This window comes from Neolamprologus multifasciatus, chromosome 9, assembly GCF_963576455.1.
Source record: "Neolamprologus multifasciatus chromosome 9, fNeoMul1.2, whole genome shotgun sequence".
Taxonomy (NCBI): Eukaryota; Metazoa; Chordata; class Actinopteri; order Cichliformes; family Cichlidae; genus Neolamprologus; species Neolamprologus multifasciatus.
The window spans coordinates 9,767,014-9,786,519 of NC_140447.1; the positions used below are offsets into that span (position 1 = coordinate 9,767,014).

Below are 19,506 nucleotides of genomic sequence, written 5' to 3' on the forward strand. Positions count from 1 at the left end.
CATGCATCCCCAGATGATTGTGATATACACTGTGAAACTTTTAGCAACTAACCGCCTCTTACCTGTGAACTAGCTGTGGAAAGCTCTGTGGAAGCTCCCCCACCCAAAACAAAAATATATGAAGACATAAGTAAAGTTAACTTACTGTAATTCTTAAAAATCATACTTATTTTAGTAATCAGTGTGTAACGTGTGTGTAGGAACAGGTGTTGGTTTTTATCTTTTTTCTCGTTTAAAGAGAAGTGGAACAGGTGGCTTTGGAGCTTTAAAAATTGTCATTTGTAAAAACACAAAGATGAGATATCGCACACTGACCATGTAAAGCATTAATTAAATAATTAATTAAATAATAATTAATTAATAATTCCTCGTTTCCTCTGTGTGTATTTATAGGATGTGTCCTCTTGTGTGCGTTATTGGTCCGTCTGAGCTCCTCCATGCTGTGTTACCTCCCTGCGTGTCTTCCTGCGGATTCAGTTTTGTTTTATTAGTTTTCCCAGTTCAGAGTCGTTCTTAGTTCTGTTTCTTGCCACCCTGGCTTTTGGTTGTATGTCACTCTGCTTCAGTAGAGCATCTCACATCTCAGCCAGTGCCTGCGTTTTGGGTCCTTATCTCACCTCCACACGGCTTGCTTCGCTAGCGTGACACAGTAAAAACGCAGTAAAAATGCCACTTTAATGCGTCATCCTCGTGCTTATTCAGAGGGATAAAAGACTTGTGCAAAAATGTTCAGTTATCAAGTTTAAGAAATCATGCCATGCGTAATTGTGCAAATTATTACGAAAAAATATAAACATTGAAGATTTACACAATGTAGGAAAAAGAAAGAAATTTAGATTTCCTACTAATCATTTGGGAAACGTGAAGACTTTAGACGCTACCGGAAAACTTTAGATCCTCCTACTCCGAGGGCATGGTGACGCTGTTTTCCAGTTAACTGATTGGTCAGTAGGTGAAGAGTTCATTCCCGTTACTTCTCTAATCCAGACCATAATTAGCGGTCATGAATTATGGTCAAGACGAAACCCAAGCAGAAGTCAGAAAGACTCCTGACCGTCTGACGACGAAAGAAAAGTGGGTGTCAGTAAGTCATGTAACTTTATTCAGTTTTTACAAATCACGTCTACGTGGCTACTACTCATAAATTACCCGTAAACAGTGTTTATATCTTGTGTGTATAACTGTAATCCTGTTGCAGATTTTTTTCCATGTGCGCTCAAAGAGTAATGCTAACCCTTCGAGCTGTTTATAACTCACTGACTTCTCTGGGAGCTTTGTGACTAAATCTGCATACACACCATGAAGGATGTCGTTTTAAACAAAAACCCTGAATAACTGCCACCATAGTTTTTGTTTTGTAGTTTTAGGTAAAGTGAAGCTCAGTTAGATTTAAATAATCTTGCTTGGTGCATTAAACAACTCACTGCCTGACTTCTTTGTACCAGAAACAATGGCATCAGCAATCTCTCTGCCCAAGGACAACACTTCCTTCTCTCTGGCTTTGCTCAAACAGCTGAGCAATAACAACAAGACAGGAAACATCTTTTTCTCCCCGATCAGCATCTCTTCAGCCCTGGCTATGGTGATGCTGGGGGCCAGAGGCAACACAGCCACACAGATGTCAGAGGTACAGTACACATGCTCACACACTAACACTAAAATTATAGTGCAAAGTAGTTATTGTAGTGGTACTCATTTAACACATGCAGGATGCTCTGGTATTAGTCTGGACAGCTGCTGGAAACCACTGTGACCATTATAACTGTATAAATGACCCTGACTTGTCTCCAGTGTATCAGTGTGATATTATTATAGTCTGAAACCTAATGTGAGGGACTGAGCTGGTTAGACATGAGGGCACAGTAAGTCATACAAAAGTGATAATGTTGGACCCTTAAAAGATGTCAAATAAGCTAAACTCAAGTCAACATGACAACCTAAATGAGCAAAGTAACTCCAGAGTAATGTGGAAAAATAAACTGAGACTGAAACCAAACCAGTTTTCTGAGATTTAACAGAAAGTTCAAATCTTTCCAACGGGATCAATGCTGCACAAACAGTCTTCCTACTAGCTTTGAGAAATACACAAAATAATAACAGCTCCACTGTGTGGATACAGTCTTCATCTTTGAGTTACCACAGCCTGATATGAATGAAGACACAAAGTGAGCTTGAATACGGCTTACAGTTGTTTTTTTTATTTTCACAGACTCAGAAAGTTTTAAAAGGAAGTTACAGTTACATGCTGTTACTACACAGAGGTTAGGAGAGGGGAACACACACCAAGAAAAGTTGTTGTAAAATTAATTTCACTTTCTTTGTTGAGAAACTAAAGTTATTTCTGTGTCTCCTTTAGGCTGTGACACAGTAAGCTCCGTTTTTTGTTATTTGTGGCTTTTATTGGATAGTGAAGATGGAAACGCAGGGCTCATGTGAGCACTTATTGCTGATGTTAGGCTAAGTGAATCCAGATAACAGAAAGGTTCCCTGGGTATGTTGAAGAAGCTGGACACTCAGAGGAAACAAATAATAACAAATCATCTAACAACAAGTTAGTTTCTTTGTTTTAGATCCAGTCCAGAATTTCCTTCTGTGTCCTTCTTTGAATCCACTAATGTGTTTTGTCCACAGATCTTGCAAACCGAGGATTGTTGGGGTGATGTTCACAGTAGCTTCGCCCAACTTCTCACTGTACTCAACAGGCCAGATGCTCCATTTACCTTCAGTGTTGCTAACAGACTGTACAGAGAGAAGTCCTGCCCCTTTACTCAGGTCTGTTTCTTCTTCTTCTTATGTAGAGTTTGATTCTTCATGAGCTCGTGTGTTTTGGAGTAAATGAGAGGCAGAGAGAGAAATGCTGTGAGTTCTGACTGATCAGAATCTAAAACTGTGTTAATGATTGAAATGAGGCATGTGTGATTCAGCATGTGTGTTCATGTGGCTATAACTGTGTTTTCTTATCATGTCAGCCTGAAGTAAATCAGAATCAGTGATGTCAGAGACTTTGCTGGAGTGAATTTATAAATGTGTCGTCTGTGGTTTCAGGAATTCTTAATACAAAGCAAGAAACATTACAGAGCAGAGCTGGAGTCTGTGGACTTCAAGACCAGGTCTGAAGAAGTCAGGATTGATGTCAACCACTGGGTGCAGCAACACACACCAGGTGGATCACATTTACACATGTACACACAATCACTTCATCTAATGTCCAGTTCAAGTTCACATGTTTTTCATAAGCAGGACTCACTGCTCCTGCTAAGTCCCTCTAAGGTGAGGAGTGTGCACCTGTAAGGATACCATGAAAATACTGAATTTATTTTCTCCTTCTGGTGTTCAGAAGTGATGGTAGATGTACTTAACATAGTTTTGAAGAGTGAAGAAGCTTTACAGACCTGTGACCAGGGTTTGTCAAAGGGCTCCTTCCACCGTTAATCCTGATTTAACCCACAGTGATTCAGGCAGTTTCAGCAGTGATCTCTGGACCCCAGAACCACCTTCCTCAGTGTCTGCACAGTCCTCTGTTCACTTGTTTCTTTTCAGCCAAACTCACTCACTGCCGCTTCTCATATTTTTTAATCTTCTTGTTTATGTATCTTTTTATATTTTATCTCTCAAACTCTTCCTGTCCCAGTCTCTCAGGGCAATATGAGTTCAGGTAGTTGAGTTTAATGAGTTTTGTGAAAGTTAGACTACAGCACAGCTTAAATACCATCAGATTTAAATATTAACTCTTTCCTTCTATGAAAAGCGTTTCTGGCTCCCTGCCTGTTTGTGCTGGCACAGCATTAATGGTAGTCTCATTCACTTCCAAGGTGGCTGCCAGGCACCAGAATACTTTGTTTACATCCAGATGTGTTGACCTTGACTGAAACTCAACTCAAGTATATGCAGAGCGTTGAGAATTATGAAGAAATATAGGGAGGAGCGCCATCTTGTGGAACAGCACATTAATGTAACTTTACCTGCTTATCTGATGTCCCTTGTTTACCTCATTCATCTTATCTCGTGTAGAAAAAGCAGGATTTATAAGTACTTCAATAATGAGTTGTTACATGTGTGCTGTAGTGATTAGCCAGAGTGGTTGTGCACACTTACTTGTTCTAAATATTCACATGTTGTGCTGATGAATAATATCTTCAGGTTTCACTAATAGTCAAAGAATATATTAAACAGCATTTGTAAAACTCATCATGTTTCTCTGGCCTACAAAGGCTGAAAGAGTGTGGGCTCCATCATGTTCTCATAGATTTGTGGATGAAAACTTTGCTGCAGTCTTTGAAGCTTTACTTCTCAATGTTTACATTTGGTTTTACTTTGGTCACCAGGTAACATCACAGAGGTGGTGGATGAAGATGATTTGAATGAACTGACCAGGCTGGTGTTGTTCACTGCCACCCACTTCAAAGGCATCTGGATTAACGATTTCCGGTGTTCTAAAACTTATGATGCTCAATTTTGGCTCAACAAGGTAAAAGTGCTCATCAAAACAGAACACTGACTATGAAACTATAACCTTGTAAAGTCTATTGTCATTGCAGTTGTGGTTGGTCAACATGGACAGTTTCAAATCATGAGCAAATGTACAAGTAATATCTGTGAGCCAAAGTTTGGATTTCAGACTGATGTTAAGGATCGGTTTCAGTTTCTCTGCTCTGCATGATGTCAGAAAGATCAGCCCCTCCCATTTTGTTAAAGAGGGACAGCCAATCAAAATGGCCTCAAGAGGAGGGAGCTTTAAAGATGAGGAGCCAAAATTGTTAATGTGAGACTGCATTAAGGCCAAGTATGAGATAAATAATATTTGGGAGTGTACGACATACAAAGCTTCTTTACAAACTACTTTAATTAAAGTCATGAGAATACATCTGTGACTGGGAATGATTATTCATGACACACAGCTTCAAAGGCATTTTTTTGTCTCTTTCATTTTCAGAGTTATTTAATTCACTTTTGCATCCAAGAAATATTTCAATGAATATATTAAAAATGTTTTTCATTTCTTTTGTCTTCAGAACGACTCAAAGCCTGTGAAGATGATGAAACAGGAAGAAGACTTTGCGTGTACCTTCATCGAAGAAGCAAACTGCAAGGTAACCATCATATTTATTATATTTATATAAATCACTGGAATAATCAGATTTCACTGAGAGAGTAATTGTAATGTATATGTGTCAGTAGATTTATGTGCAGTAATGCTTGAAATCTTCTGCTGGACAGATTCTAGAGATGCCTTACCGTGGGGAGGAAGTGAGCATGCTCATCTTTTTACCTGCAGAGATAGACGATGATACAACAGGACTGGAGAAGGTAGAACACTTACACACTCGGGATGTTCCTGGTGACTCATTTCTTAGTCAACTAAACAAAGAAAACAAATCAGACTGACCGAATAGTCTAAAACTAACAAACACCCAGATATTAAGTCAAATTTGAAAACTGCTTGACGTCAAAAACTGTGTAAACAAAGTGATTTGAAACTTTTAATGACATTCTTGAATGAATCATGTCATCACATTTACACTACACGTTAAACTCCAAACAGACGACAAAGGAGAAAAACACTTCAAATATATTAACTATGATATGAAAACATGTTTCTACTAAAGATGCTCATTCATTACTGAAATATGAAAACGTAACAACTGAAAAATGAATAAACTGCAGCTGAAAAGTGTGGCACATTGTGCCGTGCATCATGAATGATGGATGCCGTTCGAGAATTCATGACAATCACTTCAGTAAAAGTTTACATTTAAAATAACAAAACAATAAATCATCCATCAATTTTCTTGTGCTTATCTGATGTTGGGTAGCAGGGACAGCAGCCGAAGCAGAGAAGCCCAAACCTCCCTCTCTCCTCCAGCTTATTTGGGGAAATGTTAAGGTGTTCCCAGTCCGGCCAGTAGATTTATTCTCTCCAGCAGGTCACAGTGTATGCCTGGTGGGAACACCTTACCCTGGAGGTGCCCCCTCAGCCGTCTCCTTTTCTCAGTAGCAGCTCTACTCTGAGCCTTTTTTGAAAAACTGAACTCCTTTTAGAGAAAGCTATTTTCTGTCGGTTGCAGGTCCTATTTTTTCATCTTGTGGTGTCCTCGGGATTCCCATATGCTTGTTTGCCATTCACCTAGCGACCATTTTTGATCCAAGGACACCACAAGGGTTACGTAGCAATAATAGGTAATTAAATAAAAATAATGTTAACAGAAAAATCAGGCCAAGATTAACAAATTTATGGCGTTTCTCACCAACACTGCTCTATTTGGTGGCAGATGGCTGCATAACATTTAGGACACAAAAATGTACAATTTATTGGTAAATTTACTTCATCAATAAAATGTAAACAGTAAAACTGATTAAATAACTAGTACATCTGACACTAACAAGTGACAATAGCAATGATTACTTGACTAGTTGTGCACATCCACCAATACACATAAACCACACACACATATCTAATCATTGATATTGTTTCCATCCCAGCTGGAGAAGGAGCTGACCTACGAGAAATTTGTGGCTTGGACTCATCCAGGCAAGATGCAAACATGTTGTCTTGATGTGAGGCTGCCTCGATTTACACTGGAGGAGACGTATGACCTGAACACAGTCCTGAGCAGCATGGGCATGGTGGACGCCTTTGATCACACAAAGTGTGACTTCTCTGGTGAGACATATGTTTGCAGTTTGTTGGTGTTTATGAACAGAGTGTAGAGCAACAATGCTCCAGCAGTGAAAGAGTTCTCCAAAAGACCATGGAGCTGCTTATTTCAGCAGATTGTTTGTCTTGTTTGATGATCATACTACTGTGAGATTTTAAAAGCAGGATCTAAGCTTTGATGCTGGGTTTTGAATGGACTGGTGGACTTTTACATGACTTTTAATACTGTAATACTGACAGACAGTCAGGGAGGTGTTCTGGTTCATCCTGCCTAAACCAGCTGTACTCTCTGACACTAATCACTAATGACAGGCTGTTAAAGTGACATTATGAAGGTTTTTTTTCATGGTTATTTTGCAGATATAACACTTTGACAGAATAGTTGAGAGGAAGAAAGGGAGAGGATGAGTTGAATGGCATGCAGGAAATTATCTGGAAACACTCAAACCCAGGCTCCTGCAGCACCTTTGGTATTTTAGTTGTCAGCTCAGTCAGATGATCTATATCACCACCTAGCCTTATCAGATTTTAATTTGAAAAAATCCTCTCAGATAAAAAATGAAAATGCAGCATTATGTTCATTTAAAATGTTCTCCTTTCACTTCTCTGTCACAGGCATGTCTGGGCGCAAAGATCTGGTACTTTCAAAAGTCATCCACAAGGCTTTTGTGGAGGTCCACGAGAAGGGAACTGAGGCTACTTTTGTGGATATGTGTTGGAGTGAGTTACAGTCACTCACGATAAGGTGGGGCAATTTAAAATCCTTCATCGCAGACCACCCCTTCCTCTTCTTCATCAGACATAACCCCACCATGAACATCCTGTTTGCTGGTCGGTTCTGCTGCCCTGTGTGAGCTCTGTGTCCTTTACAGCAGCTCAGTGCCAGAAGTCTTTAGTGTTTCGTTGGAGAACCTTTCAAAATCACTGCACACCAGTGCTGTATTCATATTAATATACAGCTCTATACTATCATTTTTGTCTTTTGCTTGTTTGTTATATTTTGTATTTTTCTCATTACAAAACTTTCTCACCTTTAAATGTTATCCTTTCAGATTTTTATACCGTACTCTTCAAATGTCCCGTCTTCTGATCAGAAATTTATGAAAGAGTGTTTAGTGGCTGTAATGAGACGAACTGCTGCATGATGTATAAATTATGTTTGAATCTTGATTTCTCATTGACCTCACACTGGCCAGTTAGGGACAACCAACGAGCCACATGTGGCCCACAGGACATACAATGCCTAATTCTGCAGTAGATGATGACCAGGAGATGGTATCTGTACTTTCTTGTCTCATTGTGGCAGGTTGTGAATTTCAATATACAGTAATTAGGCCTCAGTATATAGAAGTCATGAACACAAATAACTGAGATCATGATGGAGCTGTGTCATGTCTTATATTGACATGGCTTTATACCAGCTCTGAATCAATAATGTGTCACGTTAAATCCTTGTTGCTTTGATTCCTCTCTCCTTGTCTCTTCCTTGCTTCATTTGTACAGATTTTACGCAGCAAATGTAGAAGTGATCCCTGTGAGCCAAAGCTCAGATTTCAGACTGCTCAAAAGGATCCGTTTTACTTTTTCTGCTCTTATCCCTGCGGGATATGTCAGAAAGAGCAGCTTTTACGTTAGGCTTAAAACTTTCCTTTTTGCTAAAGCATATAGTTAGCGCTGGATCAGGTAAACCTGAATCCTCCCTTAGTTATGCTGCAATAGGTGTAGGCTGCAGCTGGATTCCCATGATGCACTGAGTATTTCTTCTTCAGTCATATTTCTCACTCACTATGTGTTAACAGACCTCTGTGCATTGAGTTATACTTGTTATTAATCTCTGGCTCTCTTCCACAGCTTTCCTATGAGCATGCCAAAGTGTTTGCTCATAGGGGGTCATATGATTGTTGGGTTTTCTCTGTATGCATTATTGTAGGGTCTATCCTACAATATAAAGTGCCTTGAGGTGACTGTTGATGCCATTTGGCGCTGTATAAATAAAATTGAATTGAATTGAATCACTGGTGGAAGGGACTAATGTCAAGGAGAGGAGGCAAGGAAAGGAATCTAGGATGAACAATCTGATAAATTTAACTAAGGGAGATTTTTTCTGTTTCCTGCATTTTAAATAAAGTTTGTTGATAAATATAAACTCTTCATGGCATTATTTTTGGACAGTATCCCAGGTCTGATCTGAGTGCTTGAAACATTTGCACAGTACGTCATGTTTTTTGGAAATATTTTTGGTTCTGATTAAGTTTGTCCTCTTGTTATTTCGCACAGACTGATGTACTTCATGTTCCAATTTGTGTATCTTAGGTTATTAAAATTCATATGATTTATACAATCACCTAAAAGATATTATGGTAAATGAGTTGTTAAGCTAAAGAAGAGAAGAGCCACATCAGAAGACCCAGACTGTTCTGCACTGAGCTGTGGTGCAGTCCTCCAGAAACCAGGTTTTTGTTGTGTTTTTGCCACTATGTGTCACTCTTTTGGCTCTGGGCCCTAAATGTGCCACTCTGAGGAATTGTTGGACAAATACAACATGAAGAAAATGAGAAAAACTGACAGCACTTGTATTAAAATACTCACAATCATAAAATTTAATAAATATGACAAACAATTTCCCAACTGTTGCAGTAGAGTGCATGCCCCCCCAAAATTAGTGTCAAACATGCCAGAGGGGAGGGGCAGAGTTTCTCAGGAGTAAAGATGGATAGAAGTTCACTATTCTGCAAAAAACTGTCTACAAATTGTTGAAAAAATTCAAAAAAAAATGCTATCAGTGTAAAATGGTGAAGAAGTCTTTTTCAGGGAAAGCTCTGCATATTTCAAGAAACAAAAAATACCACAAAGAAGACTCAGGACTGGCTAAAAGAAAGTAGAAACTGTATTGACCTCAGTTAGACAGTGAGTGAGGACGAGACAGGCTCTGAATAAGATCAACACCAGTTCAGGTATAGCATTAGTAATAACAATGAGGTGAAGATGATTTGTCTGAAAGAAACTAATGACATTGATATGTCCTAGCGCCCATTCAGACTATTCAACTGTTTGTTAAAACAGGGAAATTGCAGGATTTTGAGTGTACAGACCACATTCAGCAGCTGGCTGGCCTCATGGTGGAACGAGTCAATACATATGAGCTCTAGGTGTCAGCTTGATGTAATACTTCCTATAGGTTCTCTGTCATGTGATGCTGGCTTTTCTTTATGCAGTAGAAATAGCCAGCATCTGCTGATTTATTCCTCAACCTCTCTCTTCATAAAAGGTCAGTATAAATGTTCTCTAACTAGGCTAAGAACTCTCTCAACCCCAACATGTCCAATATCATCGTGCAGGTGTGAGAGGACAGTTTGTTTGTACTACAAATGGCAGGCAGAACAAGTTGTTTTCCACCTGGAGTCTTTCTATGACGAAGGTCATTCTGCACATGCAGCCTGCTCCATTCTCATGACGGTTTAACTTATGGTCTTTTGCGACCCTTTTCAAATGTCCTACATTCCTCATCAGTTTCAGTCTTTATGCTGCTCATTAAGCAAATAATGCACTAGATCTCCTTTTGGGGCTGTTCTAGTTTCCAAACAAACACACACACGCAAAAAATGAACTTATATACATTTTTGATATGATCACTCTATCAACATGACATCTGTAAATATAAAATACTGTAGCAAGTATTTTATTTTGTTTGTAGAAAGGAGGATTTGCATTGAGAGATTTTAGTTTCCAAGCTCAGATCAAGTCAGATGCTCTGTCCTGCCAGTTTGCCCCCGAAGATGGAGCAACTTAACCTGAAAATATCCTCCCATCTAACAGTACCACTGGCGCCCTCTCCTGGGAGACAACAAGCCCTGCTAACAGAACCAGACACTGGAAACAGCCCCCAACTGCATAAATGTCCCCTCCTCACCTGTTGGTCATTCAATTAGCCCACCCTGAGGTGAGCAGGACAATAACTAACCTAGAGCTTTACTTTTATTGGACATCTTTAGAAAAGAAACCTGCACTTTCTGTGCCTGTAGTAAAAGCAGCTCTCAGCTATCTTCTGGTCTTTTCTAACAGCTTGCATTCCTCATAAAAATTAAGAAATTGTCTCCATGATAGACACATTCTCAGAACGTAGTGATAGAGCATGTTTTCAGACTCCAGGTATCAGCCCCTCATGTTTCCTGCTCTGGAGCAGTCCAGCATCACCTGCAGAGAAGCTGCTGGGTTTGGAAGCAGAACAGGCAGCAAAATCATTGCCTGTCTGATTGAAGGAGGACCCCCACCTTGTCTTCTGAAGACGTTCCATCTCCAAGAAATTGGGCTCCTGCATGTTTCCAGTTTTTAAAGATGCTTCTGACTATTACACCATAGGAAATTATATGATGTAATTGACACCAATAGACACATTCCAATCAACTTTGAACTGGCCAATAGGTGGAGGCTTGACACCTGAAAGACAAAAAGAACACAAGAGCAAAGCCACATCTCTTGGCACGTAACACATCATGTGTCACTTTTGTAAGCTCTGAATCCCAAAGGTGCTGCTCTGACAAAATGCTCAAAAAGTACAACATGAAGAAAATAAAAGATTTCAACTCTAGCTGTATAAAAACAAAAACAATCATAAAATCAAACAAAACTGGATGAATTGTTTTCACATCAGCAGAGTGCTTTCCCAAAATATCCAGAATTTTAATGTGTATTTAGGGAAGCATGGTGGTACAGTAGTTATTGTCATTTAGAATTCAAAGATTGATGCATAATGATAATTGGGAGGTGGATAGAAACACAAGTTAATTCTGACACGTATTACAGTTTTTTCCCCCCAGATATTGTTATTGAATTTTCTGCATCCATTTTACAGAAGACAAATTGAACAATATGCTGTTTTCTTTTTGAAGAACGTAAAACAATATGAAACATACATTCCCACCTCATAATTACAAGAGTACCAGTAGGTATACAAGAAGAAAAAAAGGAAAGAAAAAAAAGGATCCAAGCTAATAATACAAATAGTAAATCCTGCAGTACAAGACAGCAGTTCCTGAGTGGACAAGAGAGATGTGCAGAGTTTCAGAACCCACACCCCTACACAAACGAAAAACAAAACAGAACAAACAAAAAACACAAACAAAATGAGTGGTCAGCTTAGTTGTTGAAATAAGTCAAATCCGTAAGAAAAAAGAAATATGTATAAAGTAGATGAATAAATGCCATCATAAAGTGCAGGCACAATCGAGTCTGTATAGTTAAGCATAAGATAAAATAGAATAAAGTCTGAGCTGGCTAATTGGGAGTGTTGCGGGACCGCAAAGTCTGAACATGATCAAAAAAGGGTTGCCAGATCTTAAAAAATTTGGCCATAGACCCACACAAGCTGAATTTAATCTTTTCGAGTTTGCTAAAATGCAAAGCATCTCTAGTCCAGATTTCCCAGGATGGGGGAGAAGGGGACTTCCAACATAACAATATTCTGCGTCTTGCCAATAAGGTGAGAAATGCTACCAAATTCGCCTGGGCCGTCGTCAAGACAACTGTATCAGGAAGAACCCCAAACAAAGCAGTTGAGGGCACAGGTTGGAGGGGTAGCTGGATGATCTTTGATAGAGTCAGAAAAATATTAATCCAGTATTGTTTGAGGGATGGACATGACCAAAACATATGTATTAAAGAGGCAGGTGTTTGATGACAGTGGTCGCAATCAGGGCTAAGGTTGGGGTATATTTGAGCTAGTCTGGCTTTAGTCCAGTGTACACGGTGTAAAATCTTACATTGAATTAACCCGTGTTTGGCACATAATGAGGAGCCATGGACCCGATAAAGAATTTTATCCCAAAAGTCATCCTGAATCACACACCCCAAATCCTGCTCCCATGCCATTTTAATAACCAAGGTTGAGGAGTTGCCAAAGGAACATATTCTGTCATCAGTGTTGGGAAGGTTACTTTTAAAATGTATTCCATTACAGAATACAGAATACATGCCCCGAAATGTATTCTGTAACGTATTCCGTTACGTTACTCAATGAGAGTAACGTATTCTGAATACTTTGGATTACTTAATATATTATCATGCTGTTTACAACTACATGAATGTACTATTGCTGTGATTTATTACTGTTACTGAAGGTCCGCGGCTCCGAACCGTAGTAAAGGGACCTCTGGCTAATACGGTGGGTTCTGTGTCGGGCTCGTAGCTGAAAACTAGCTTTACTTTGTTGTCTGGGTCAACTTTGCTAGCGAGAGACAGAGAGAGGCGTTGAAAGGCTGCTCCAACAGAACTTATTGTTTTTGGAGGAAAACACGAACACGGTGTACAGTCGAGTCTTAATAGCTTACTTACAACTGGGCTCGTCAGGCACTCTTCTTGGCTGCAGTGGTTATTATTATATTTACATGCTTCCAGCTCCCGTTTTTGCTCGATGACAGCTCGTACTTTTTCTCCCTCCCTCGCTCACAGACACATAACGTGTATGGCAGTCCATTCTCCCTGCAGCATGGACTACACTGCCTATGATGCTACATTCTTTAGAGCTATACCTGTAGCATTCTGCCTATTAGCTTAGCACAACAACAACAAAAAGGCCTCTCTCACCCAGGAAACACGCAGAGAGAGAGCTCACCCTGTAACCATGGCAACCGTAACGCTGCCGCCTGGAACACCAGAACGTAGCTGTCAAACAAAACCCAAACAGTCCTGACCCGCCACAATATGAAACAGGGAAGTACCGCCGTGTAATCCATTTATTTCAACAAAGTAACTGTATTCTAAATACCACCTTTTTAAACGGTAACTGTAACAGAATACAGTTACTCATATTTTGTATTTTAAATACGTAACAGCGGTACATGTATTCCGTTACTCCCCAACACTGTCTGTCATACAGACAAGAGATCAGGCCCTGTGATAAAGGGGGAGGTGATAAAAGGTTATCAAAGTCATGACAAGGAGGTCTAGATGGGAACTGGGAGGATTTCTCCTTAACAAAACTCCGGATTTGTAAATAGTAAAAGAAATTACTTTTTGGACGGCCAAATTTCAATGAGAGCTTTTGAAAAGAGGCAAATGTGTTCTGAATATAAAGATCAGAGAACGACTTGATACCCAAGGAGGCCCACAAATAAAAAGCGCCATCAACTAAAGAAGGCTGAAAATAGGGATTTTTCAAAATGGGTGACCGAAGGGAAAAAAAGTTCAGCTTAAAATATGGACGATATCGATACCATATTTTCAAGGTAACTTTCACAATAGTGTTATTATAAAAACCTGGTAAAGAGGATGAGGCACAGGAAGAAATCTCCAAGCTCAGCCACGCCGGGGCATTATTCATATCTTCCCCCTGTAGCCAGTACCTGAGAATACGAATATTACATGCCCAATAATAGAACATAAAGTTTGGTAAAGCCATCCCCCCATCTTTTTCGGTCTTTGAAGATATGTCTTGCGTATTCTAGGGTTTTTTTGTTCCAAATGAACCCAGAGAGAATCTTGTCTAATTTAACAAAAACAAAAAAAAGAAACTGGCATAAATACAGGGACACACTGAAAAAGAAAATAAAATTTTGAAAGGATGTTCATTTTAATCGTATTTATACGCCCTGCTACAGACAGATGGAGTAGAGACCATCTGTCCAAATCCTGCCTAACTTTCTCCACAAGTGGGTCGAAATTAAGCTTGATAAGATTATGAAATTGACTTGTAATTTTAACCCCTAAATATGTAAAGTTGTCCGATACAACTCGAAAAGGCAGTGCTGTACACTGATATTTCTGTACAGCAACATTCAGAGGGAACAGGTCACTCTTGCCGAGATTCAGCTTATAGCCAGAAATAAGGCTAAACTGTTCAAGCGTTGAGAGCACCGAAGGAATTCAAGATGCTGGTTTTGAGATTTAAAGAAGCAAATCATCTGCTTCTTTATATCTTTTGTTCCATACCATTTCTAGTAACGCCGGTGATACCTGGGTTAGACCTCAGCGATATGGCCAAGGGCTCAATTTCAATTGCAAAAAGCAATGACGACATGGGACAGCTCTGCCTAGTCCCTCTGAAAAGAGGAAAAAAGTCAGAATATGTGCCATTTGTTTTGACAGCGGCAAATGTCCGAATCCAAGGAATGAAATGTGCAGCTGCTGCACTACAAAGCTGATAGGAAAGCAGTTACTGGCCTTATCCCCATACTCATACTGGGAGTACTGACACTTCAACAGCATCTCTTAAGCCCGAGCAGAGGACAGGTGATTAAACTCAGTCTGCAAGGACAGCCTGTCGTTATAGACCTCTGGTGCTGGACAGACAGCATACAACTCATCTAATTGCATGAGCTCGGACAACTTTTCTTTCCTTTGTTTTGTCTCAAAACCAGCATAAGATATGTCCCCTGATAAAAGCCTTAAACGTTTCCCACAAACTGGAGGGTGATATTCCTGGTGTACTGTTTGTTTCTATAAATTAGTCTATCTTGGAAGTCACAAAGGTGATGAACTTATCATCTGACAGCAAGTGTGTGTTCAAACACCATGGAGCCGGTGGAGAACTTCGGCCCACTGCCAAATCTAGAGTCAAGGGAGCGTGATCTGAAATAGCTATGGCATTATAGAATAGAATAGAATAGAATTCAACTTTATTGTCATTGCACATGCACAGGTACAGGGCAACGAAATGCAGTTTGCATCCATCCAGAAGTGCTTTAGTGATATAAATATATTACAATATATATTAGCAATAATATAGATATGTAAGTATGTTACAGAAATGGGTCTATTATGGTATGTTATAATGTACACGGTATGAAGTATGTTATGAATATTCTATAACTATAAGTATGTACAGGCTATGAACAGGATATAAATATGAAATAAAAAAACTACAGAAATCTGAGATATACAGTTATACAGAAATGTGAACTATGCAAGTTATAAACAGTTGTAGGATTAAAAATTATCGTATGTACAGAATGATTATTTACACAGAGCTATACAGTAGTGCAGTTAAGATAAGTGAGATATGTGGATAATTTCTACAGAGGCTATATAAAGTGCTGGTGGTTGTGAGTGGTGGTTCAGTCCATGTTATTATTGTGTGTATGAGGGTACAGTTGTCCATTGTGTGTGTGTGTGGGTGGTTGTGGGTGTGTGTATGTCCAGTCCATGAGTTTAACGTGGGTCAGATGTCAGGAGGCAGAGTTCAGGAGTCTGACAGCTGTGGGGAAGAAGCTGTTCCGGTACCTGGTGGTCTTAGTCCGGAGGCTCCTGTAGCGCCTCCTAGAGGGCAGGAGGGTGAAGAGTCTATGTGATGGGTGACTGGGGTCTTTGATGATTTTCCCAGCCCTTTTCAGACACCGCTTCCTGTATATGTCTTTTATGGCAGGAAGTGGTGCTCCGGCGATGCGCTGGGCAGTTTTCACGACCCTCTGCAACGCCTTCCGGTCTGAGGCAGAGCAGTTCCCATACCAGACCGTTATACAGTTGGTCAGGATGCTCTCGATGGTGCAGCGATAGAAGTTCACCAGGATGTCTGGGGACAGGTGGTTCTTCCTCAGAGTCCTCAAGAAGAAGAGGCGCTGGTGAGCCTTCTTGACCAGCTTGGAGCAGTTGGTCGTCCAGATGAGATCCTCGGAGATGTGGACTCCCAGGAACTTGAAGCTGCTCACACGCTCCACAGCCGTCCCCTTAATGTGGATGGGTGGATGTGGGTCAGCATTCCTCCTGTAGTCCACGATGAGCTCCTTGGTCTTCTCTGTGTTAAGCAACAGGTTGTTTCTGTCGCACCACTCAGCCAGACGATCCACCTCCTCCCTGTAGGCAGCCTCATCGTTGAGGCCTCATTATGAGAGCAAGAGCGAATCTGTGAAGTAAGTCGACTGTCCAGTAGAAAGTAATCAATACGAGTGTATGTATGATGGACTGGGGAGAAAAAGGTGTACTCTCTATGTCTAGGGTTGAGAAAACGGCAGGCATATATAACAGAAAATTCTTGAAGCAACATATTAATCATTTTGGAAGAGTTTGATTGCGTACCGGACTTATTTGAGAATCGATCCAGCGGACCGAGCCAACAATTGAAATCACCACCAAGGACCAAATAGTGGGAAGACAAGTCAGGAATTTTAGTTAAAAAAAGTGCTAAAAAATTTGGATCGTCCCAATTGGGAGCATAGATGTTGGCAAAAATGAATTTAGTGTTCAAAATACTACCACCCACAATAATGTATCTACCATTCTGGTCTGCTATAAAATTAGAGGAAAAAAATTCACTGATTTGTGTATTAAAATGGCAGCACCACAAGCTTTGGATTTAAATGTAGAGTGATACAGTTGGCCTACCCACCCCTTACAAAGTCTAAAATGATCTGAAATTTTTAGGTGTGTTGTAAAAACTCAATGTGGGCGCCCAAAAATTGCAAATGATGGAGGACCTTGCTCCTTTTAATAGGCTGGTTCAGACCTTAAACGAGTGACCTGCTTGTTGGTTATTTGATTTGATTTTGATTTGATTTGATATACCTTTATTAGTCCCACAAGGGGAAATATTAATATTATTAAGCTGACCGGTGAGAAGCACAGAAAGTCAGTGTACAGAACAGTACAACATAAAAAACAAAGAGAACACCCAAACTTCCCCCTAAATGCTGAAGCTTCTTCACAAACAAGATGCGCACACCCCCCACCAAACACACCCCAGAGCACTTCCTCCCAAACATTCAAAGTCCCAGTTGAGTTCAAGCTCCTTACAATACAAGGCAGAGACAAATCAAAGATTGTTTTAAAATATATTAGAACAAGACACATCCTATGAATCAAGTTCACCTCAAATAAACATAAGTATGTTACTAATGGCTTCGTTGAAGACGTTCCGTGGGTCCCCCAGCCGCCTCTGAGGCCAGGTTGGGGGCCTGCAGTTGAAGCTGGGACCCTGACTCCTCCCTGGATGGACTCAAGGGCTGATAGGGTGCCAGGCGATCACGATGGAGTACGACCACCCTGTTCCGTTTGACCAGCCGCACCCTGTAGACCACGTCGGACAGCCTCTCGAGAACAGTGCAGGGTCCAACCCACTGGCTCATCAGTTTGGGAGAAAGCCCTTTCTTCCTCTCCAGGCTGTAGACCCACACATGCTGACCGGGCGAAAGTCCTTCCCCCTTGCAGCGGGTATCATAAGCTCGCTTCTGCCGGGAACCTGCATCTCGGAGAGCCTGCCTGGTCAACTGATGCACCTCTTGGAGCCGGGCGAGGAGGTGGTGGAGGTAGTCCAACCTGGGGTCCCCACACACTTCCTGCTCGGGGGGGGGGGATCCAAACACCAAGTCCACTGGGGTACGAAGCTCATGACCGAACATCAAGGCCGCTGGAGTGCACTTAGTAGATTCCTGGACTGCAGAACGGTAGGCCATTAGGACCAGAGGAAGGTGTTGATCCCAATCACGCTGCTGGCGGGAGGTCAGGATAGCAAGCTGGGTGGCCAGGGTGCGGTTGAAGCGTTTCACCAACCCATCAGTTTGGGGGTGCAGTGGCGTCATCCGGGTCTTCCTGATGCCCAGCCGCTGACAGACCTCCTTGAACACCGCAGCCTCAAAATTCCGGTCCTGGTCGCTGTGCAGTTCCTCTGGTACCCCGAACCGGCAGAACATCTCGTTGACCAGACGCTCAGCAGTGGTAACAGCACTCTGGTCAGGGACTGCATAGGCCTCAGGCCATTTAGTGAAGTAGTCCATGGCAACCAGGACGTAGCGGTTCCCCTGGTCAGTGGTGGGGAAGGGTCCCAGGATGTCCACACCAACCCGCTCCATGGGGGCCCCCACCTGATACTGCTGCAAGGGGGCATGAGAGCGTTGGGAAGGCCCTTTCTGAGCCGTGCAGGCATCGCACCGATGGATATGGAGCTCTACGTCCTGGCGACACCCTGGCCAGTAGAACCGAGACCGAAGTCGCCGCAGAGTCTTGGTAACTTGGTCCAAAGTGTCCTGCCCCCGCCGCACCATGGACCAGCTGGAGCACCCTGAACCGCAACTGTTGAGGTACCACGAGCTGGAAGACCTCACGGTGACCCCCGGGAGCCTGCCTGCGGCGATAGAGGAGGCCGTTTCGGTTTGTGAGGTTGGCCCATTGGGAGTAGAGAGCCTTGGTCTCGAGGTCCAGTGCAGATACCTCTGGCCATGATGGTCTCTGACCGGCTCCAATCCAACACTGAACCTGGGAAAGGGCAGGGTCTTGGTTCTGGTCATGTTGCAGCTGTTGGGGATCCATGGCCTCCAGACCCTCAGTATCCCCTGCGGCGGACTGGACCTGAAGACTGCTACAATGCCCACCTGGAACAGAGTCATTCTCAGGGCCGCCCTGTGGTGACGCGATCACTGAAGTCATGCCCTCCCGGTCCTCCAAGCGTTGGCAGTACCTGCACTGTTTTTCCTCACAGGGGCGTCGGGAGAGGGCATCTGCATTGGTGTGGAGACGTCCCGCCCGGTGACGAACCTCAAAGTGGTAATCTTGCAACGTCTCCAACCACCGGGCTAGCTGTCCCTCCGGTTCTTTAAAGCTGAGCAGCCAAGTGAGGGACGCATGGTCTGTGCGCAGGAGGAACTTCTTCCCGTAGAGGTAGGGTCTGAAATGGCGGAGACCCAGGATGATGGCCAGCAGCTCTCGACGGGTGACACAATAGTTCCTCTCCGGTCTGCTGAGGGAATGACTGTAGTAGGAGATGACCCGCTCCCCCTCAGGGCCTTCCTGCGACAGTACAGCCCCCACCCCCTGTGTTGCTGGCATCGGTGTCCACGACAAAAGGGAGCTGCAGGTCTGGGTAGGCTAGCACCGGTGTCTCAACCAGTGCAGATCGGAGCCGATCAAATGCCACGGCACTGTCCTCA

At 42.0% G+C, this 19,506-nt stretch overlaps 1 protein-coding gene across 3 annotated transcripts; it reads left to right on the forward strand.

The window, feature by feature from the left end:
* The first annotated feature begins 382 nt into the window (after nt 1–382).
* On the forward strand, nt 383–9,207 carry LOC146511010 (leukocyte elastase inhibitor-like). 3 transcript variants are annotated; one of them, XM_085172506.1, is made up of 9 exons: nt 383–1,080; nt 1,446–1,627; nt 2,632–2,772; nt 3,046–3,163; nt 4,326–4,468; nt 5,013–5,090; nt 5,218–5,307; nt 6,481–6,661; nt 7,271–9,207. In XM_085172506.1, exons 2-9 carry the CDS (start codon nt 1,451–1,453, stop codon nt 7,507–7,509), a joined length of 1,167 nt encoding a protein of 388 aa, XP_085028632.1. In that variant the 5' UTR covers nt 383–1,080; nt 1,446–1,450; the 3' UTR covers nt 7,510–9,207. The 3 variants fall into 3 exon arrangements, with proteins under 3 accessions (XP_085028632.1, XP_085028631.1, XP_085028629.1); XM_085172505.1 differs by having other exon boundaries at nt 383–1,074; XM_085172503.1 differs by having other exon boundaries at nt 384–1,084; nt 7,271–9,205.
* Nucleotides 9,208–19,506: the final 10,299 nt, after the last annotated feature.

What these genes read in the sequence shown, in the direction of transcription:
- LOC146511010 (XM_085172506.1), top strand. Translation starts at nt 1,451, where the DNA reads ATGGCATCAGCAATCTCTCTGCCCAAGGACAACACTTCCTTCTCTCTG. An exon ending in TCGAAGAAGCAAACTGCAAG is followed by an intron (nt 5,091 to 5,217) that starts GTAACCATCATA and finishes TCTGCTGGACAG; the next exon opens with ATTCTAGAGATGCCTTACCG. An exon ending in ATACAACAGGACTGGAGAAG is followed by an intron (nt 5,308 to 6,480) that starts GTAGAACACTTA and finishes TTTCCATCCCAG; the next exon opens with CTGGAGAAGGAGCTGACCTA.